Consider the following 16,840-nt stretch of genomic DNA (forward strand, 5'->3'; position numbering starts at 1 on the left):
AGAATGTTGATATTTGAAGATGGCAGAAAGGTCAGTCTCTTTGGTCCACAATGCTGCACAGAGCCTCTAAAAAGCTGCTGGATTTCTCTGCTATGTATTTGTCAATACATATATTAGCCTTTTCTGAGACTCACTTAGAAAATTCATTTGATGACACTGCAGTGGCAATACAAGGATATACCATCTATAGAATAGACATAAATGCTTATGGGGAGATGTTGTGGTATATGTTCAGAGACACATCCCTGTAATGCTTAGAGAAGGTCTTATGTCAAGTGTTTTATTGAAGTGTTGTGGTTGCAGGTTCACTTGGCAGGTTCACTTGGCACATCTAAAGCCTTTGCTTTTGGATGTTGCTATAGGCCACCAAGTGGTAACAGTCAGTATCTAAAAAATATGTGTGAAATTATTGATAGTGTATGTGATATAAACAGAGAGGTCTACTTCCTTGGGGACCTGCATTTTGACTGGTTTTCATCCGCTCAAGAGGAAGCTTCTCACTGTAACCAGTGCCTGTAATCTGGTTCAGTTTATTACTCAACCTACCAGGGTGTTTACAACACTACAGGGACAAAATCATACACATGTATCGTTCACATGTTTACTAATAATGAGGAACTTTGTTCTATAGCTGTATCTGAACCCATTGGATGCAGTGATCACAATATAGTGGCTATATACAGGAAAGACAAAGTTCCAACAGCTGGGCCCTAAATAGTGTATAACAGATCATACAAAATATTTAACTGTGACTCTTATGTGGATGATGTTAAACATATTTGTTGGTCTGATGTGATTAAAAAGAAGCATGCAGGTGCTGCACTTAGATTAATTTATAAAATGTATTTTTCCAATTATTGTTAAACATGCGACTGTTAACTGCTAAGAAACCGGCTCCAAGGATTGATGCTGATTTTTTTTTTAAACTGTATAGTTGAAAGGGAAAAGGAGAGGCTGCACATCTGACTTACTGAAAATTGAGAAATTTAGTAACTAAACTAAACTCGACAAAAAGTAGAAGAAAGTGTATCATGAAGTTGAGATCAATGATATAAAGAATTATGGAGAGAAAAACATATATTGGTAGAAAGACAAGTTCAACCTTTTATAGAATCAGATTCATCACAAACACCATTTGATGTTGCCAATTAGTTGAATGATTACTTCATTGGCAAAACAAACAATGAGCCACTGTACTCATGGCATGAAAAAAATAATACTGAAGTAAAGCATTGAAAGTTAGAATTTTGTCCAGTTAGTGTGGGAACAATTATTATAGTTATCAATCAATAATGACAAACCTCCTGGTAGCTCTCTCTCAGGCAACTCTATAGCCACTCCAAGGTAATTCTACGAACCAAGAGTGGTAAAACTGCCTTGACTTGTTCCTATCAGCTTGGTGCTCTTAGCAACATTTTTTCAGCTGAATCTGGTAATGTGGCTGTGAACAAGTTGAGGAGACTATATTACTTGGTGTAAATCTATATTACCTTAGATTGTAAACTGTAATGATCAAAACATATAGTTTCAGTGGTTGTAAAGATGGGGGGAGGTCATTCAGTAGTATAGATCAGGTCTGTCTGTAATGAAGAGATGCTCTGCTTTTTTGACACCACACTCCACAAAGCAAGTCCTCTAGTTGTTTCTTATCTATTGTCCAGTCGGGTGGGCAAGTCACGTGCTGACCTTTGTTCCTTTATTATGTCTTTGTGTTAGTTTGGTCAGGGCGTGAGTTGGGGTGGGTAGTCTAGGTTCTTTTTTCTATGTTGTATTTCTGTGTTTGGCCTTGTATGGTTCTCAATCGGAGGCAGCTGTCGATCGTTGTCTCCGATTGAGAATCATACTTAGGTAGCCTGTTTTCCCCATGTTGGTTGTGGGTGATTGTTTCCATGTCAGTGTTTGCTCCATACGGGACTGTGTCGGTTTCCACTATTCTCTTATTCTTTTGTTTTCTGTGTTCAGTGATATTTCATTAAAATTCAAATTATATTATGGACACTTACTACGCTGCACCTCCTCTTCTCCTTCACCAGACGAAAACCGTTACACCCTGACCTTAGAGAGACTTTTTTATTTCTCTATTTGTTTAGGTCGGGGTGTGAGTTGGGTTGGCATTCTAGATTTTCTATTTCTTTGTTGGCCTGGTATGGTTCCCAATCAGAGGCAGCTGTCTATCGTTGTCTCTGATTGGGGATCATACTTAGGCAGCCTTGTTTCTCACCTTAGTTTGTGGGATCTTGGTTTTTGTGTAGTGCCTGTGAGCAATCCAGTCGTTACGTCTCGTTTGCTGTTTATTGTTTTTGTTGGTGAGTTTCATTTACATTAACATGTGGAGCTCTATGTACGCTGCTGATGCAGACGATCGTGACACAACGAAAGACCTAGTTAAGCTGCAGCTGGCCCAGAACAGAGCAGCATGTTTTGCTCTTAATTGTAATCAGAGGGCTGATATAAATACTATGCATGCCCAGTCTATCTTGGTTAAGAGTTGAGAAGAGATTGACTGCATCTCTTCTTATTTTATTATAAGAAACATCAATGTGTCAAATCCTAAATTGTTTGCGTAGTCACCTTACACACAGCTCTGACACACACACTTAGCCCACCAGACATGCCCCTCAGGGATCTTTTCACAGTCCCCAAATCAAGAGTCATTCTTGCATGGGAACTACCTTAAAATCTCATATTGCTCAAATAAACAGCAAACCTGCTTTTTAGAAACAGATAAAAGCAACACCTTGCGGCACAACTCCTCTCCCCGATTTGATATTTTGTTTTGCTACGTGTGCCTTTTATTTTTATTGAGGTGTTCCTGTCCTTGAGCTGTTCTTGTCTCTTGACGTTCTGCATTATGTCATTCTGTATTATGTTTCATGTTTTGTGTGTTGGACCCCAGGAAGAGTATCTTCTGCTTTCGCAACAGCTAATGGGGATCCTAATAAAATACCGTAAATATCAAATACCAAACTGTCTCGCCGAGCTGGTTCTTTGAACTGTGCTTGTGTTGTATGATGGGTAGTCTGACCGGAAGTATTTGCAGCTACTTGTACCAGCTCCAGTTGCTTTGGCTGTTAACCTGTTATTAGATCTCTTAGTATATATTCATAACGTATCTCAGAGTAAGAGAGCTGATTTAGGATCAGATCCCTTGACCTTTTAATCTATTTAATTATGATCTAAACTGATCCTAGATCAGCCCTTCTATGTGAAATCTGATCTGCCTTCGTCCGTCCTGCCCGTCTTCTACCACGTTGCTGTTTGCTGAACGTTCCCAGCTCTGTGTATGTTTCTGATGAGTTGTCTCCTTCCTGTCTTTCCATAGATTGACAGGGTTCCAGCTGCCCTCGCCCATAGTGAGCACAGGACCCAGGCTAACACTGTGGCTGCTGTCAGACTATGCTGTCAGTGGACAAGGCTTCAAGGCCATCTATGAAGGTAACATCTTATACTGAAAAAAAGTCTTACAAAACCTATAGAGGTAACATATGCCTCCCTCTCTCGCTCTCCCTCTCTCTCTCTCTCTCTCTCTTTCTCGCTCTCTCTCTCTCTCTCCCTGTCCCTATCACTATCAATCTCTCTCGCTCTCTCCCTCTCTTTTCTCTCTCTCTCTCTCTCTCTCTCTCTCTCTGTCTGTAAATATACATAAAGCATCAGGAAACAGGTCAACATCACCTCTGAGCACATCGTACAGACAATATACTGTAACCTACTGTACTCCTCGGGCTGTGGCGGGCATTTTGTCAGACGGTAACAGTCATGCAAATAACTGCTGGTCATTAACATAAACACATGAAGTATCTCATGTAGTAGTATCTCATCTAGTAGAATCTCATGTAGTAGAATATCATGTAGTATCTCGTGTAATGGTATCTCATATAGTAGTATCTCATGTAGTAGTATCTCATGTAGTAGAATCTCATGTAGTATCTCGTGTAGTGGTATCTCATATAGTAGTATCTCATGTAGTAGTATCTCATGTAGTAGAATCTCATGTACAATCTCATATAGTAGTATCTCATGTAGTAGAATATCATGTAGTATCTCGTGTAGTGGTATCTCATATAGTAGTATCTCATGTAGTAGTATCTCATGTAGTAGAATCTCATGTACAATCTCATATAGTAGTATCTCATGTCGTAGAATCTCATGTACAATCTCATGAAGTAGTATCTTCTGTAGTTTCTCAAGTAGTATCTCATGTAGTAGTATCTCGTGTAGTTTCTCAAGTAGTATCTCATGTAGTTTCTCATGTAGTAGTATCTCATAGCCCCAAGCCACTGTTGCAGACCTTTGGAACATCTACATTTTATAATGTATATCCATGTAACATAGGCTTCATCTTTACAATAAATCCATTGTTTATTTTAAGCAAAAGTCTAAGGAAACATTAGCCTATGATATGTAGGACATTTTCATAGGGACGGAATAGCATATTCTTGGTCCGGCTCTGCCAAATGGCTGCGGGCTACACTAGTTCATTTAGCAGACAAACGATTTCTGAGGGAGTGTGCACATTCTGTGTTGAGAAGTTAACAAAGTGATCATTTGAAACAGGTTCTCCTATATGCATTAATTTAGAGTTATTTATGAAAATTCAGTTGTGATACAATCCTTAGGCTATATGTTATGATTTCTAATACATTCTAGGGCTGCATGATGTGACTATTTGAAGAAGAAAAAACTCACATGAAAGGAATGCGCTCTGCTCTGTTTCTTGTGCAGGCTGTACACACTTCATCAGTCTCTCATTCACAGTTTGGCAATATATTGATAATATTCTCTACACATCAGACTATTCTCAATTTAATCTGTTTTTACATATTTCCTACTGATAAAGATGAGGACAAACCTTTTTTAGACTGTCCAACATAAAACAAAGTAATCAACACTAGAATAGAGAATAGAGGAAGGGCTTCCTGCTGTTACGCTTATAACAGGTAGACTACACCAGTTGTAAAGCGGATGAATGTGTTGAGCATCAAATAGGCAGAAGGACCAAGCTTGGATCCTCTTTTAACCTCTCTATTGGATTAGCTGTCTCTTCTCCTTTAACCTCGCTAGCATCCCGCCTGGCCGACATCCGGTGATGCAGAGCGCCAAATTCAAATACAGAAATACTCATTATAAAAATTCTGAAAAGATACAACTATTAAACATAGGTTTAAAGATGAATTTCTCGTGAATCCAACCACGGTGTCCGTTTTCAAAAATGCTTTACGGCGAAAGGATACCTTACAATTACTTGAGAACTTAGCCCAGCAGACAAATCATTACAAAACAGATCATTTACATATATTAATATTACACATGTGAAATTAGTTCAGGGGGGTAACTATTTAACCTGTATGCACTTGAATAGCAAATGGAGGATTGCTTTCCCACACTTCATTTTCATGCCAGCCAGGCTACTCTGGCAATGAAGCGAAGCAATTTGCTTAAAATTAGGATATATTATATAAGGATCTACGCTGAGAGACGGGAGTGAGTACGTTCAGGGAGTGAGTATGTTCAGAGAGTGAGTATGTTCAGGGAGTGAGTATGTTCAGGGAGTGAGTATGTTCAGGGAGTGAGTATGTTCAGGGAGTGAGTACGTTCAAGGAGTGAGTACGTTCAGGGAGTGAGTACGTTCAGAGAGAGAGTATGTTCAGAGAGTGAGTACGTTCAGGGAGTGAGTATGTTCAGAGAGTGAGTATGTTCAGGGAGTGAGTATGTTCAGGGAGTGAGTATGTTCAGGGAGTGAGTATGTTCAGGGAGTGAGTACTTAAAAAAACAAAAACAAAAACAAAACAAGAAACACAAACAGCGCACCGACATGAAGCAGCAACAATGACGACTGGGGAAGAAACCAAAGGGGGAGACATATAAAGGGCAGGTAATCAAGGAGGTGACGGAGTCCAGATGAGTGTCATTATGCGCGTCACGTTGGTGTGTTCCCTAGCGAACAGCCTGGTGACCTAGAGGCCGGAGAGAGAGGTACACGTGACAGCCTGGTGACCTAGAGGCCGGAGAGGGAGGTACACGTGACAGCCTGGTGACCTAGAGGCCGGAGAGGGAGGTACACGTGACAGCCTGGTGACCTAGAGGCCGGAGAGAGAGGTACACGTGACAGCCTGGTGACCTAGAGGCCGGAGAGGGAGATACACGTGACAGCCTGGCGACCTAGAGGCCAGAGAGGGAGGTACACGTGACAGCCTGGTGACCTAGAGGCCAGAGAGGGAGGTACACGTGACAGCCTGGTGACCTAGAGGCCGGAGAGGGAGGTACACGTGACAGCCTGGTGACCTAGAGGCTGAAGAGGGAGGTACACGTGACAGCCTGGTCACCTAGAGGCCGGAGAGGGAGGTACACGTGACAGCCTGGTGACCTAGAGGCCGGAGAGGGAGGTACACGTGACAGCCTGGTGACCTAGAGGCTGGAGAGGGAGGTACATGTGACAGCCTGGCAACCTAGAGGCCGGAGATGGAGTCCAACTTGACAAGCTGTAGAAAACTGATGGGATCCTTCACTTTTTATCCCTTAACCCACATTTTCCACCTGCAGAAATGTGATTAACATAATGAAAAAAATCCCCATTAAAATCCATCTGTTGGAGATAAAGATGTCTGGGGTTTTTTGCATCCTCCAACATGCCCCTTCCTCATCGCGTTGAAAGGTGGTAGAGCGAGAGCAGTTTGTCAGACCATGAGCCATCCCGAAAATTGGTCTTCTCACGAAATGTCTTGTAGTGTCCGTTTGACCTACAGACTGTTATGAAATATGAGTCTCTTGCTCACTCAGTTTTAATCTAGGACGCCCACAAGACTCACAAGACTCACAAGACTCTTCTGAAGGTCCCCGATACCTGTAAAAAAAATAAAAAATAAAAAAATGTATGGAAGTAAATTTGGAGATAAATGAGTCCCTAAAATAAGGACATCCTGATCTTTCTTGTATCTCTCAAATAAAGTCCAGACACTTCAAAACAAGAGGGTTCGTAGATTGCCATCAAAACACTGTTTCTCTCTGCAATTGCATAGAATAGCCTATAGAAAGAACATATGGTTTATAGGAACACATATTTCATTCCATGCATCATTATGAGGAGCCGGATGACTGTTCACTGTAGAGCAGCTGTTCCGGTTCCACTCAATGTCTGAATGCCAGAACTTCCATGATGCTGAGTACAGGGCCATTAGGACCTGATGGAGGGATAATGGAGCCCTGAGTACCGGGCCATTAGGGCCTGATGGAGGGGGAATAGAGCCCTGAGTACCAGGCCATTAGGACCTGATGGAGGGACAATAGAGCCCTGAGTACCAGGCCATTAGGACCTGATGGAGGGACAATAGAGCCCTGAGTACCAGGCCATTAGGACCTGATGGAGGGACAATAGAGCCCTGAGTACCAGGCCATTAGGACCTGATGGAGGGACAATAGAGCCCTGAGTACCAGGCCATTAGGACCTGATGGAGGGACAATAGAGCCCTGAGTACCAGGCCATTAGGACCTGATGGAGGGACAATAGAGCCCTGAGTACCAGGCCATTAGGACCTGATGGAGGGACAATAGAGCCCTGAGTACCAGGCCATTAGGACCTGATGGAGGGACGATAGAGCCCTGAGTACCAGGCCATTAGGACCTGATGGAGGGGGAATAGAGCCCTGAGTACCAGGGCATTAGGACCTGATGGAGGGACAATAGAGCCCTGAGTACCAGGCCATTAGGACCTGATGGAGGGACAATAGAGCCCTGAGTACCAGGCCATTAGGACCTGATGGAGGGACAATAGAGCCCTGAGTACCAGGCCATTAGGACCTGATGGAGGGACAATAGAGCCCTGAGTACCAGGCCATTAGGACCTGATGGAGGGACAATAGAGCCCTGAGTACCAGGCCATTAGGACCTGATGGAGGGACGATAGAGCCCTGAGTACCAGGCCATTAGGACCTGATGGAGGGACAATAGAGCCCTGAGTACCAGGCCATTAGGACCTCATGGAGGGACAATAGAGCCCTGAGTACCAGGCCATTAGGACCTGATGGAGGGACAATAGAGCCCTGAGTACCAGGCCATTAGTACCTGATGGAGGGACAATAGAGCCCTGAGTACCAGGCCATTAGGACCTGATGGAGGGACAATAGAGCCCTGAGTACCAGGCCATTAGGACCTGATGGAGGGACAATAGAGCCCTGAGTACCAGGCCATTAGGACCTGATGGAGGGACAATAGAGCCCTGAGTACCAGGCCATTAGGACCTGATGGAGGGACAATAGAGCCCTGAGTACGGTCATGAAATGGTTACGGTCACCTTAACAGATCTATGTATTCTCCGTCTAGATCAGTTTTCCACTATAATATGGATATATGCACTCCCCAGTCTGATCAGCATACTCACTAAAGAACATTACATAATCAATGTGCTTTAGGCCAATTATATTACTGTGCATGTTTCGATTTAGGGCCAGAGAGGAGATTGAGATGTGCAAAGAGGCTTTCTTTCTTTCCCTGCCTGGAGGCAGGAGAGAGAGGAGAGAGAGAGCGAGAGAGAGGTGATATTAACAGAGAGGTGACATTAACAGAGAGGTGATATTAACAGAGAGGTGATATTAACAGAGAGGTGACATTAACAGAGAGGCAGAGGTGTTATTAACAGAGAGAGAGGTGATATTAACAGAGAGAGGTGATATTAACAGAGAGAGAGGTGATATTTACAGAGAGGTGATATTAACAGAGAGGGAGAGGTGATATTAACATAGAGAGAGGTGATATTTACAGAGAGGTGATATTAACAGAGAGGGAGAGGTGATATTAACATAGAGAGAGGTGATATTAACAGAGAGAGAGGTGATATTAACAGAGAGAGAGGTGATATTAACAGAGAGGTGATATTAACAGAGAGAGGTGATATTAACAGAGAGAGAGAGGTGATATTAACAGAGAGAGAGGTGATATTAACATAGAGAGAGGTGATATTAACAGAGAGAGAGGTGATATTAACAGAGAGAGAGGTGATATTAACAGAGAGGTGATATTAACAGAGAGAGAGGTGATATTAACAGAGAGAGAGGTGATATTAACAGAGGTGATATTAACAGAGAGGTGATATTAGACATTAACAGAGAGGTGATATTAACAGAGAGGTGATATTAACAGAGAGGTGATATTAGACATTAACAGAGAGGTGATATTAACAGAGAGGTGATATTAGATATTAACAGAGAGGTGATATTAACAGAGAGGTGATATTAGATATTAACAGAGAGGTGATATTAACAGAGAGGTGATATTAGACATTAACAGAGAGGTGATATTAACAGAGAGGTGATATTAGATATTAACAGAGAGGTGATATTAGACATTAACAGAGATGTGATATTAACAGAGAGGTGATTTTTAAATTTTTTATTTTACCTTTATTTAACTAGGCAAGTCAGATAATTAAGAACAAATTGTTATTTTCAATGACGGCCTAGGAACAGTGGGAACAGCCCCTGTTCAGGGGCAGAAGGACAGATTTGTACCTTGTCAGATCGGGGGTTTGAACTTGCATCCTTCCGGTTACGAGACCAACTCTATAACCACTAGGCTACCCTGTCGCCCCAGGGGACTACCATCTAATGAGGGGGACGACCATCTAGTGAGAGAGACGACCATCTAATGAGAGAGACTACCATCTAATGAGAGAGACTACCATCTAATGAGAGAGACTACCATCTAATGAGGTGGACTGCCATCTAATGAGAGAGACTTCCATCTAGTGAGAGAGACTACCATCTAATGAGAGAGACTACCATCTAATGAGAGAGACGACCATCTAATGAGTGAGACTACCATCTAATGAGTGAGACTACCATCTAATGAGAGAGACTACCATCTAATGAGGGGGACTAGCATCTAATGAGAGAGACTACCATCTAATGAGAGAGACTACCATCTAATGAGAGAGACTACCATCTAATGAGAGAGACTACCATCTAATGAGGGGGACTACCATCTAATGAGAGAGACTACCATCTAATGAGAGAGACTACCATCTAGTGAGAGAGACTACCATCTAATGAGAGAGACTACCATCTAATGAGAGAGACTACCATCTAGTGAGAGAGACGACCATCTAATGAGGGGGACTACCATCTAATGAGAGAGACTACCATCTAATGAGGGGCACTACCATCTAATGAGGGGGACTACCATCTAATGAGAGAGACTTCCATCTAGTGAGAGAGACTACCATCTAATGAGGGGGACTACCCTCTAGTGAGAGAGAATACCATCTAATGAGAGAGACTACCATCTAATGAGAGAGACTACCATCTAATTAGAGAGACTACCATCTAATGAGAGAGACTACCATCTAGTGAGTGGGACTACCATCTAGTGAGAGAGACTACCATCTAATGAGAGAGACGACCATCTAATGAGTGAGACTACCATCTAATGAGTGAGACTACCATCTAATGAGAGAGACTACCATCTAATGAGGGGGACTACCATCTAATGAGAGAGACTACCATCTAATGAGAGAGACTACCATCTAGTGAGGGGGACTACCATCTAGTGAGAGAGACTACCATCTAATGAGGGAGACTACCATCTAATGAGAGAGACTACCATCTAATGATGGAGACTACCATCTAATTGTGGAGACTACCATCTAGTGAGAGAGACTACTATCTAATGAGGGAGACTACCATCTAATGAGAGAGACTACCATCTAATGAGAGAGACTACCATCTAATGATGGAGACTACCATCTACTGATGGAGACTACCATCTAGTGAGAGAGACTACCATCTAATGAGAGAGACTACCATCTAATGAGGGGGATTAACATCTAATGAGAGAGACTACCATCTAATGATGGGTTCTACCATCTAGTGAGAGAGACTACCATCTATTGAGAGGGACTACCATCTAATGAGAGAGACTACCATCTAATGAGGGAGACTACCATCTAATGAGGGAGACTACCATCTAATGAGAGATACTTCCATCTCGTGAGAGAGACTACCATCTAATGAGAGAGACTACCATCTAATGAAGGGGACTACCATCTAATGAGAGAGACTACCATCTAATGAGAGAGACTACCATCTAATGAGGGGGACTACCATATAATGAGAGAGACTACCATCTAATGAGGGGGACTACCATCTAATGAGAGAGACTACCATCTAATGAGAGAGAGTACCATATAATGAGAGAGACTACCATCTAATGAGAGAGACTACCATCTAATGAGGGGGACTACCATCTAATGAGAGAGACTACCATCTAATGAGAGAGACTACCATCTAGTGAGAGAGACTACCATCTAGTGAGAGAGACTACCATCTAATGAGAGAGACTACCATCTAGTGAGAGAGACGACCATCTAATGAGGGGGACTACCATCTAATGAGAGAGACTACCATCTAATGAGGGGGACTACCATCTAATGAGGGGGACTACCATCTAATGAGAGAGACTACCATCTAGTGAGAGAGACGACCATCTAGTGAGAGAGACTACCATCTAATGAGAGAGACTACCATCTAATGAGAGAGACTACCATCTAATGAGAGAGACTACCATCTAATGAGGGGGACTACCATCTAATTAGAGAGACCACCATCTAATGAGGGGGACTACCATCTAATTAGAGAGACTACCATCTAATGAGGGGGACTACCATCTAATTGAACAATGAAGTTAGTTGCTTAAGTGGAGTACTTGGCCAAATTAGGACAGAGAGGAAGGAGCAAGAGGGGCCCGAAGGCAATAAACTCTCTTCCAAATGTATAATTGCTCCCCTCAAGGAAGGCTGTCTGTGAATGTCTGCATAGCTGATGGAAGATTATCGTATAAACTAGTTAGGGTAGCATATGTAAGATGTTGTGTTACCCTTCCAGATATCCCTGCATCTCTCTCTCTGTCTTTCTCTCTGTCTTTCTCTCTGTTTCTCTCTCTCTCTCTCTCTCTCTCTCTCTCTCTCTCTCTCTCTGTCTCTCTCTCTCTCTCCTCTCTCTCTCTCTCTCTCTCTCTCTCTCTCTCTGTCTCTCTCTCTGTCTCTCTCTCTCTCTCTCTCTCCCCTCTCTCTCTCTCTCTCTCTCTCTGTATCTCTGTATCTCTCTGTCTCTCTCTCTCTCTCTCTCCCTCTCTCTCTCTCTCTCTCTCTCTCTCCCTCTCTGTCTCTCTCTGTCTCACTCTCTCTCTCTCTCTCTCTCTATGTCTCTCTCTCTCTGTCTCTCTGTCTCTCTCTCTGTCTCTCTCTCTGTCTCTCACTCTCTCTCTGTCTCTCTCTGTCTCTCTCTGTCTCTCTCTGTCTCTCTCTCTGTCTCTCTCTCTCTCTCTCCCTCTGTCTGTCTGTCTGTCTGTCTGTCTGTCTGTCTGTCTGTCTGTCTGTCTGTCACTTGTTAGATTAAACGTGAGCAATAGTCAGAGGCTGAATGAATTAATCGCATACAGAGAAAACACATTACCGTGTTGAGGTGGCTCCATTAGTGGACGTGTTGTCTCTTTGTGCTTGTCTTTATCTTTTGTACCTCAAGCATCTCCCTGAACTCTCCATCCTTTGGATAAAAGTGTCTGTTAAATGTTATATATATATATATTGTATGACAATAATACTAATAATTTGATGACTATAATTGTTTAGTTGTTTAATTGTCAACGCTAGTATGGTCTTATGTACCTGTTGCTGATATTTTTTAGATACATCCAAAAAACACATATTAAATTCATACAGGGAGTCAGTCAGTGACATGAATGGCCCAGATAACCCATTTCCTCTTCCTGTAACTCAAACACATTTCATCTAAATCCCAGAACAAAAGGCTTTTGTAATATTCAGCCATACAGAGAGACCTCACACATCAGGTCATGTATACAGAGAGACCTCACACATCAGGTCATATATACATAGAGACCTCACACATCAGGTCATATATACAGAGAGACCTCACACATCAGGTCATATATACAGAGAGACCTCACACATCAGGTCATATATACAGAGAGACCTCACACATCAGGTCATGTATACAGAGAGACCTCACACATCAGGTCATATATACAGAGAGACCCAGAGACCCAGAGACTCAGAGAACTCAGAGAACAGCATGTTTCTCCAAACTGAGTCTTTCCAGGAGCAGTGTTCTCTGTTTTCAGTCACACACACACACACACACACACACACACACACATACACACACACACACACACACACACACACACACTAGCCACAGTGCATTACCCGGTCCTATCACCTGAAAGAGATGAGCAAGAGAAACAGGTTTCTGTCAGGGTCTGAAACCTCAGTGTCTTGTAGTTTAGCATTCATGTTACCGTAAGATCTTAATGGAGTTGGAGGGAGAGAGAGAGGTGGATTGGTGGAAACAGTCCGTCTGTCCGTCTGTCCGTCTGTCTTCATGTCATGTCCTAACCATAGAAAGCCTTTATTTTCTATGGTGGAGTAGGGCAGGGCGTGACTGGGGGGGGGGGGGGGGGTGTTGTAATTATTATTTCTATGTGCGTTCTATGTTTTCTATTTCTTTGTTGGTCGGGTGTGGTTCCCAATCAGAGGCAGCTGTCTATCGTTGTCTCTGACTGGGGATCATACTTAGGCAGCCTTGTTTCCCACCTTAGTTTGTGGGATCTTGTTTTTGTATTGTTGCTTTTGAGCCCTTCAACGTTCATTTGTTTGTTACTCTTTATTGTTTTTGTTGCTGGTTCACATTTATAATAAATTATGATGGACCCAAACCACGCTGCACTTTGGTCCACTCCTTATAACGATTGTGACTGTGTGTGTATGTCTGTGTATTGGCCTGCATTGGAAATTGTGTGTGTGTGTGTGTGTGTGTGTGTGTGTGTGTGTGTGTGTGTGTGTGTGTGTGTGTGTGTGTGTGTGTGTGTGTGTGTGTGTGTGTGTGTGTGTGTGTGTGTGTGTGTGTGTGTGTGTGTGTGTGTGTGTGCGTGCGTGGCTGTGAGAAAGCAGTGAGACTTACGGTCGGTATCTACTGGGTTTCCCGATGTCAGACAGCCTCCTAATCAAATGTTATGACACCTGCTTGGTAAACAACAGGTGTAGACCAACAGTGAAATGCTCACGGGCCCTTCTGCAGTGTCTGCTCTCAGCCGTCTATGAGGACAGAGATGTGCACAACGCTGCATATTGCTGCACTATTTATACACTGAGGCCGCATCCCAAACGGATCTCTAACCCCTATTTAGTGCATAGGGCAGGGTATAGGCTGCCATTTGGGATATGGAAACCACCGTTGTCTTCAGATACTTGTCTTTCCTCCTCTCCTTTAACTCCTATTGGATTAGCTGTCTCCTCTCCTTTACCTCCTATTGGAAGCTGTCTCCTCTCCTTTACCTCCTATTGGATTAGCTGTCTCCTCTCCTTTAACTCCTATTGGATTAGCTGTATCCTCTCCTGTAACTCCTATTGGATTAGCTGTCTCCTCTCCTTTACCTCCTATGGGATTAGCTGTCTCCTCTCCTTTACCTCCTATTGGATTAGCTGTCTCCTCTCCTTTACCTCCTATTGGATTAGCTGTCTCCTCTCCTTTAACTCCTATTGTATTAGCTGTCTCCTCCTCTCCTTTAACTCCTATTGGATTAGCTGTCTCCTCTCCTTTAACTCCTATTGGATTGACTGTCTCCTCTCCTTTACCTCCTATTGGATTAGCTGTCTCCTCCTCTCCTTGAACTCCTATTGGATTAGCTGTCTCCTCTCCTTGAACTCCTATTGGATTGGCTGTCTACTCTCCTTTAATTCCTATTGGATTAGCTGTCTACTCTCCTTTAACTCCTATTGGATTGGCTGTCTACTCTCCTTTAACTCCTATTGGATTAGCTGTCTCCTCTCCTTTACCTCCTATTGGATTGGCTGTCTACTCTCCTTTAACTCCTATTGGATTAGCTGTCTCCTCTCCTTTACCTCCTATTGGATTAGCTGTCTCCTCTCCTTTAACTCCTATTGGATTAGCTGTCTCCTCTCCTTTAACTCCTATTGGATTAGCTGTCTCCTCCTCTCCTTTAACTCCTATTGGATTAGCTGTCTCCTCTCCTTTAACTCCTATTGTATTAGCTGTCTCCTCCTCTCCTTTAACTCCTATTGGATTAGCTGTCTCCTCTCCTTTAACTCCTATTGTATTAGCTGTCTCCTCCTCTCCTTTAACTCCTATTGGATTAGCTGTCTCCTCTCCTTTAACTTTAACAACACAGGGATGCCGATAGAGGACAGGGGGCTGCGGGACAGAACGTTGTGGGTTCGCAAACCAACGTGGACAAGAGTAGGAGGTGGAAAGATATTCTTTATAGTTGAAGCATTGTGTGAATCTATCATCGTATCTTCAGGTCAGAGAAAAAATGTATCTTTTATAAACATTATAAACATGCAATTCTATGTCATTTGACATGTTATCATAATCTGTTTTAATAATAAATTACCTAAATGAATGGACAGAGAGATATAGGTCTTGTTCATCTTATCATACACTATTTATACAACAGTATGGGGACACCACTTAAAATCAGTGGATTCTGCTATTTCAGTCACACCTGTTTCTGACAGCAAGCACAGAGCCATGCAATCTCCATAGACAAACATTAGCAGGTGACATTTAACGTGGCACCATCACAGGATGTCACCTTTCCATCAAGTCAGTTCGTCAAATTTCTGCCCTGCTAGAGCTGCTCCAGTCACCTGTAAGTGCTGTTGTTGTGAAGTGGAAACCTCAAACATCTCAAAGTGGTTCGTCCCCCCGAGCTCACAGAACGGAACCGCAGAGTGCTAAACTGGTTGAAACAATCCCTGCCGAGTTCCAAACTGCCTCTGCATTAACGTCAGCACAAGAACTGTTTGTCGGGAGCTTCATGAAATGGGTTTCCATGGCCGAGCAGACGAACACAAGCCTAAGATCACCATGTGCAATACCAAGCGTTGGCTGAAGTGGTGTAAAGCTAGCCGCCATTGGACTCTGGAGCAGTGGAAACATATTCTCTGGAGTGATGAATCACGCTTCACCATCTGGCAGTCCCACGGACAAATCTGGGTTTGGCAGATGCCAGGAGAACGCTACATGCCCCAATGCATAGTGCCAACTGTAATGTTTGGTGGAGGATATTGGGGCTGTTTTTCATGGTTTTCAACTTTGTAGTTTGGGGAAGTCTGTTTCCTGCTTCAGTAGGACAACGCCCTTGTGCACAAAGTGAGGAAAATGGTTTGTCGAGATCGGTGTGGAAGAACTTTACTGGCCTGCACAGAGCCCTGACCTCAACCCCATTGAACACCTTAGGGATGAATTGGAACGCCGACTGCGAGCCAGGCCTAAGCACCCAACATCAGTGCCTGACCTCACTAATACTATTGTGCCTGAAGTGAAGCAAATCCCTGCAGCAATGCCCATGATTTTGGAATGAGATATTCGACGAGCAGGGGTCCACATACTTTTGGTCATGTAGTGTATTTCTCCAATGCCAAATCAGTGTGTCTTCTTTGCCATGAAAATATCCCTGTTTAGAAATAATTACATCTGAGAGATTATTAGGAGTCTAAGCAACGTACTTTCAAAATGTAGACCTGCCTTTCCACCCCAGACAGACTAGGGTCTACCTTTCCACCCCAGACAGAGTAGGCCTACCTTTCCACCCCAGACAGACTAGTGTCTACCTTTCCACCCCAGACAGAGTAGGACCTACCTTTCCACCCCCGACAGAGTAGGCCTACCTTTCCACCCCAGACAGAGTAGACCTACCTTTCCACCCCAGACAGAGTAGACCTACCTTTCCACCCCAGACAGAGTAGACCTACCTTTCCACCCCAGACAGAGTAGACCTACCTTTCCACCCCAGACAGAGTAGATCTACC

The 16,840-nt window shown here is 43.3% G+C and overlaps 1 protein-coding gene across 1 annotated transcript in view; it reads left to right on the top strand.

The window, feature by feature from the left end:
• Positions 1-16,840, top strand: part of LOC135551653 (CUB and sushi domain-containing protein 2-like) — a 947,993-nt gene that overhangs the window by 124,191 nt on the left and 806,962 nt on the right. Inside the window, 1 exon segment of the mRNA XM_064982833.1 lies at positions 3,323-3,435. Coding sequence (XP_064838905.1) covers positions 3,323-3,435 — 113 coding nt within the window.

The sequence above is a fragment of the Oncorhynchus masou genome, chromosome 13 (assembly GCF_036934945.1).
Source record: "Oncorhynchus masou masou isolate Uvic2021 chromosome 13, UVic_Omas_1.1, whole genome shotgun sequence".
Classification (NCBI taxonomy): Eukaryota; Metazoa; Chordata; class Actinopteri; order Salmoniformes; family Salmonidae; genus Oncorhynchus; species Oncorhynchus masou.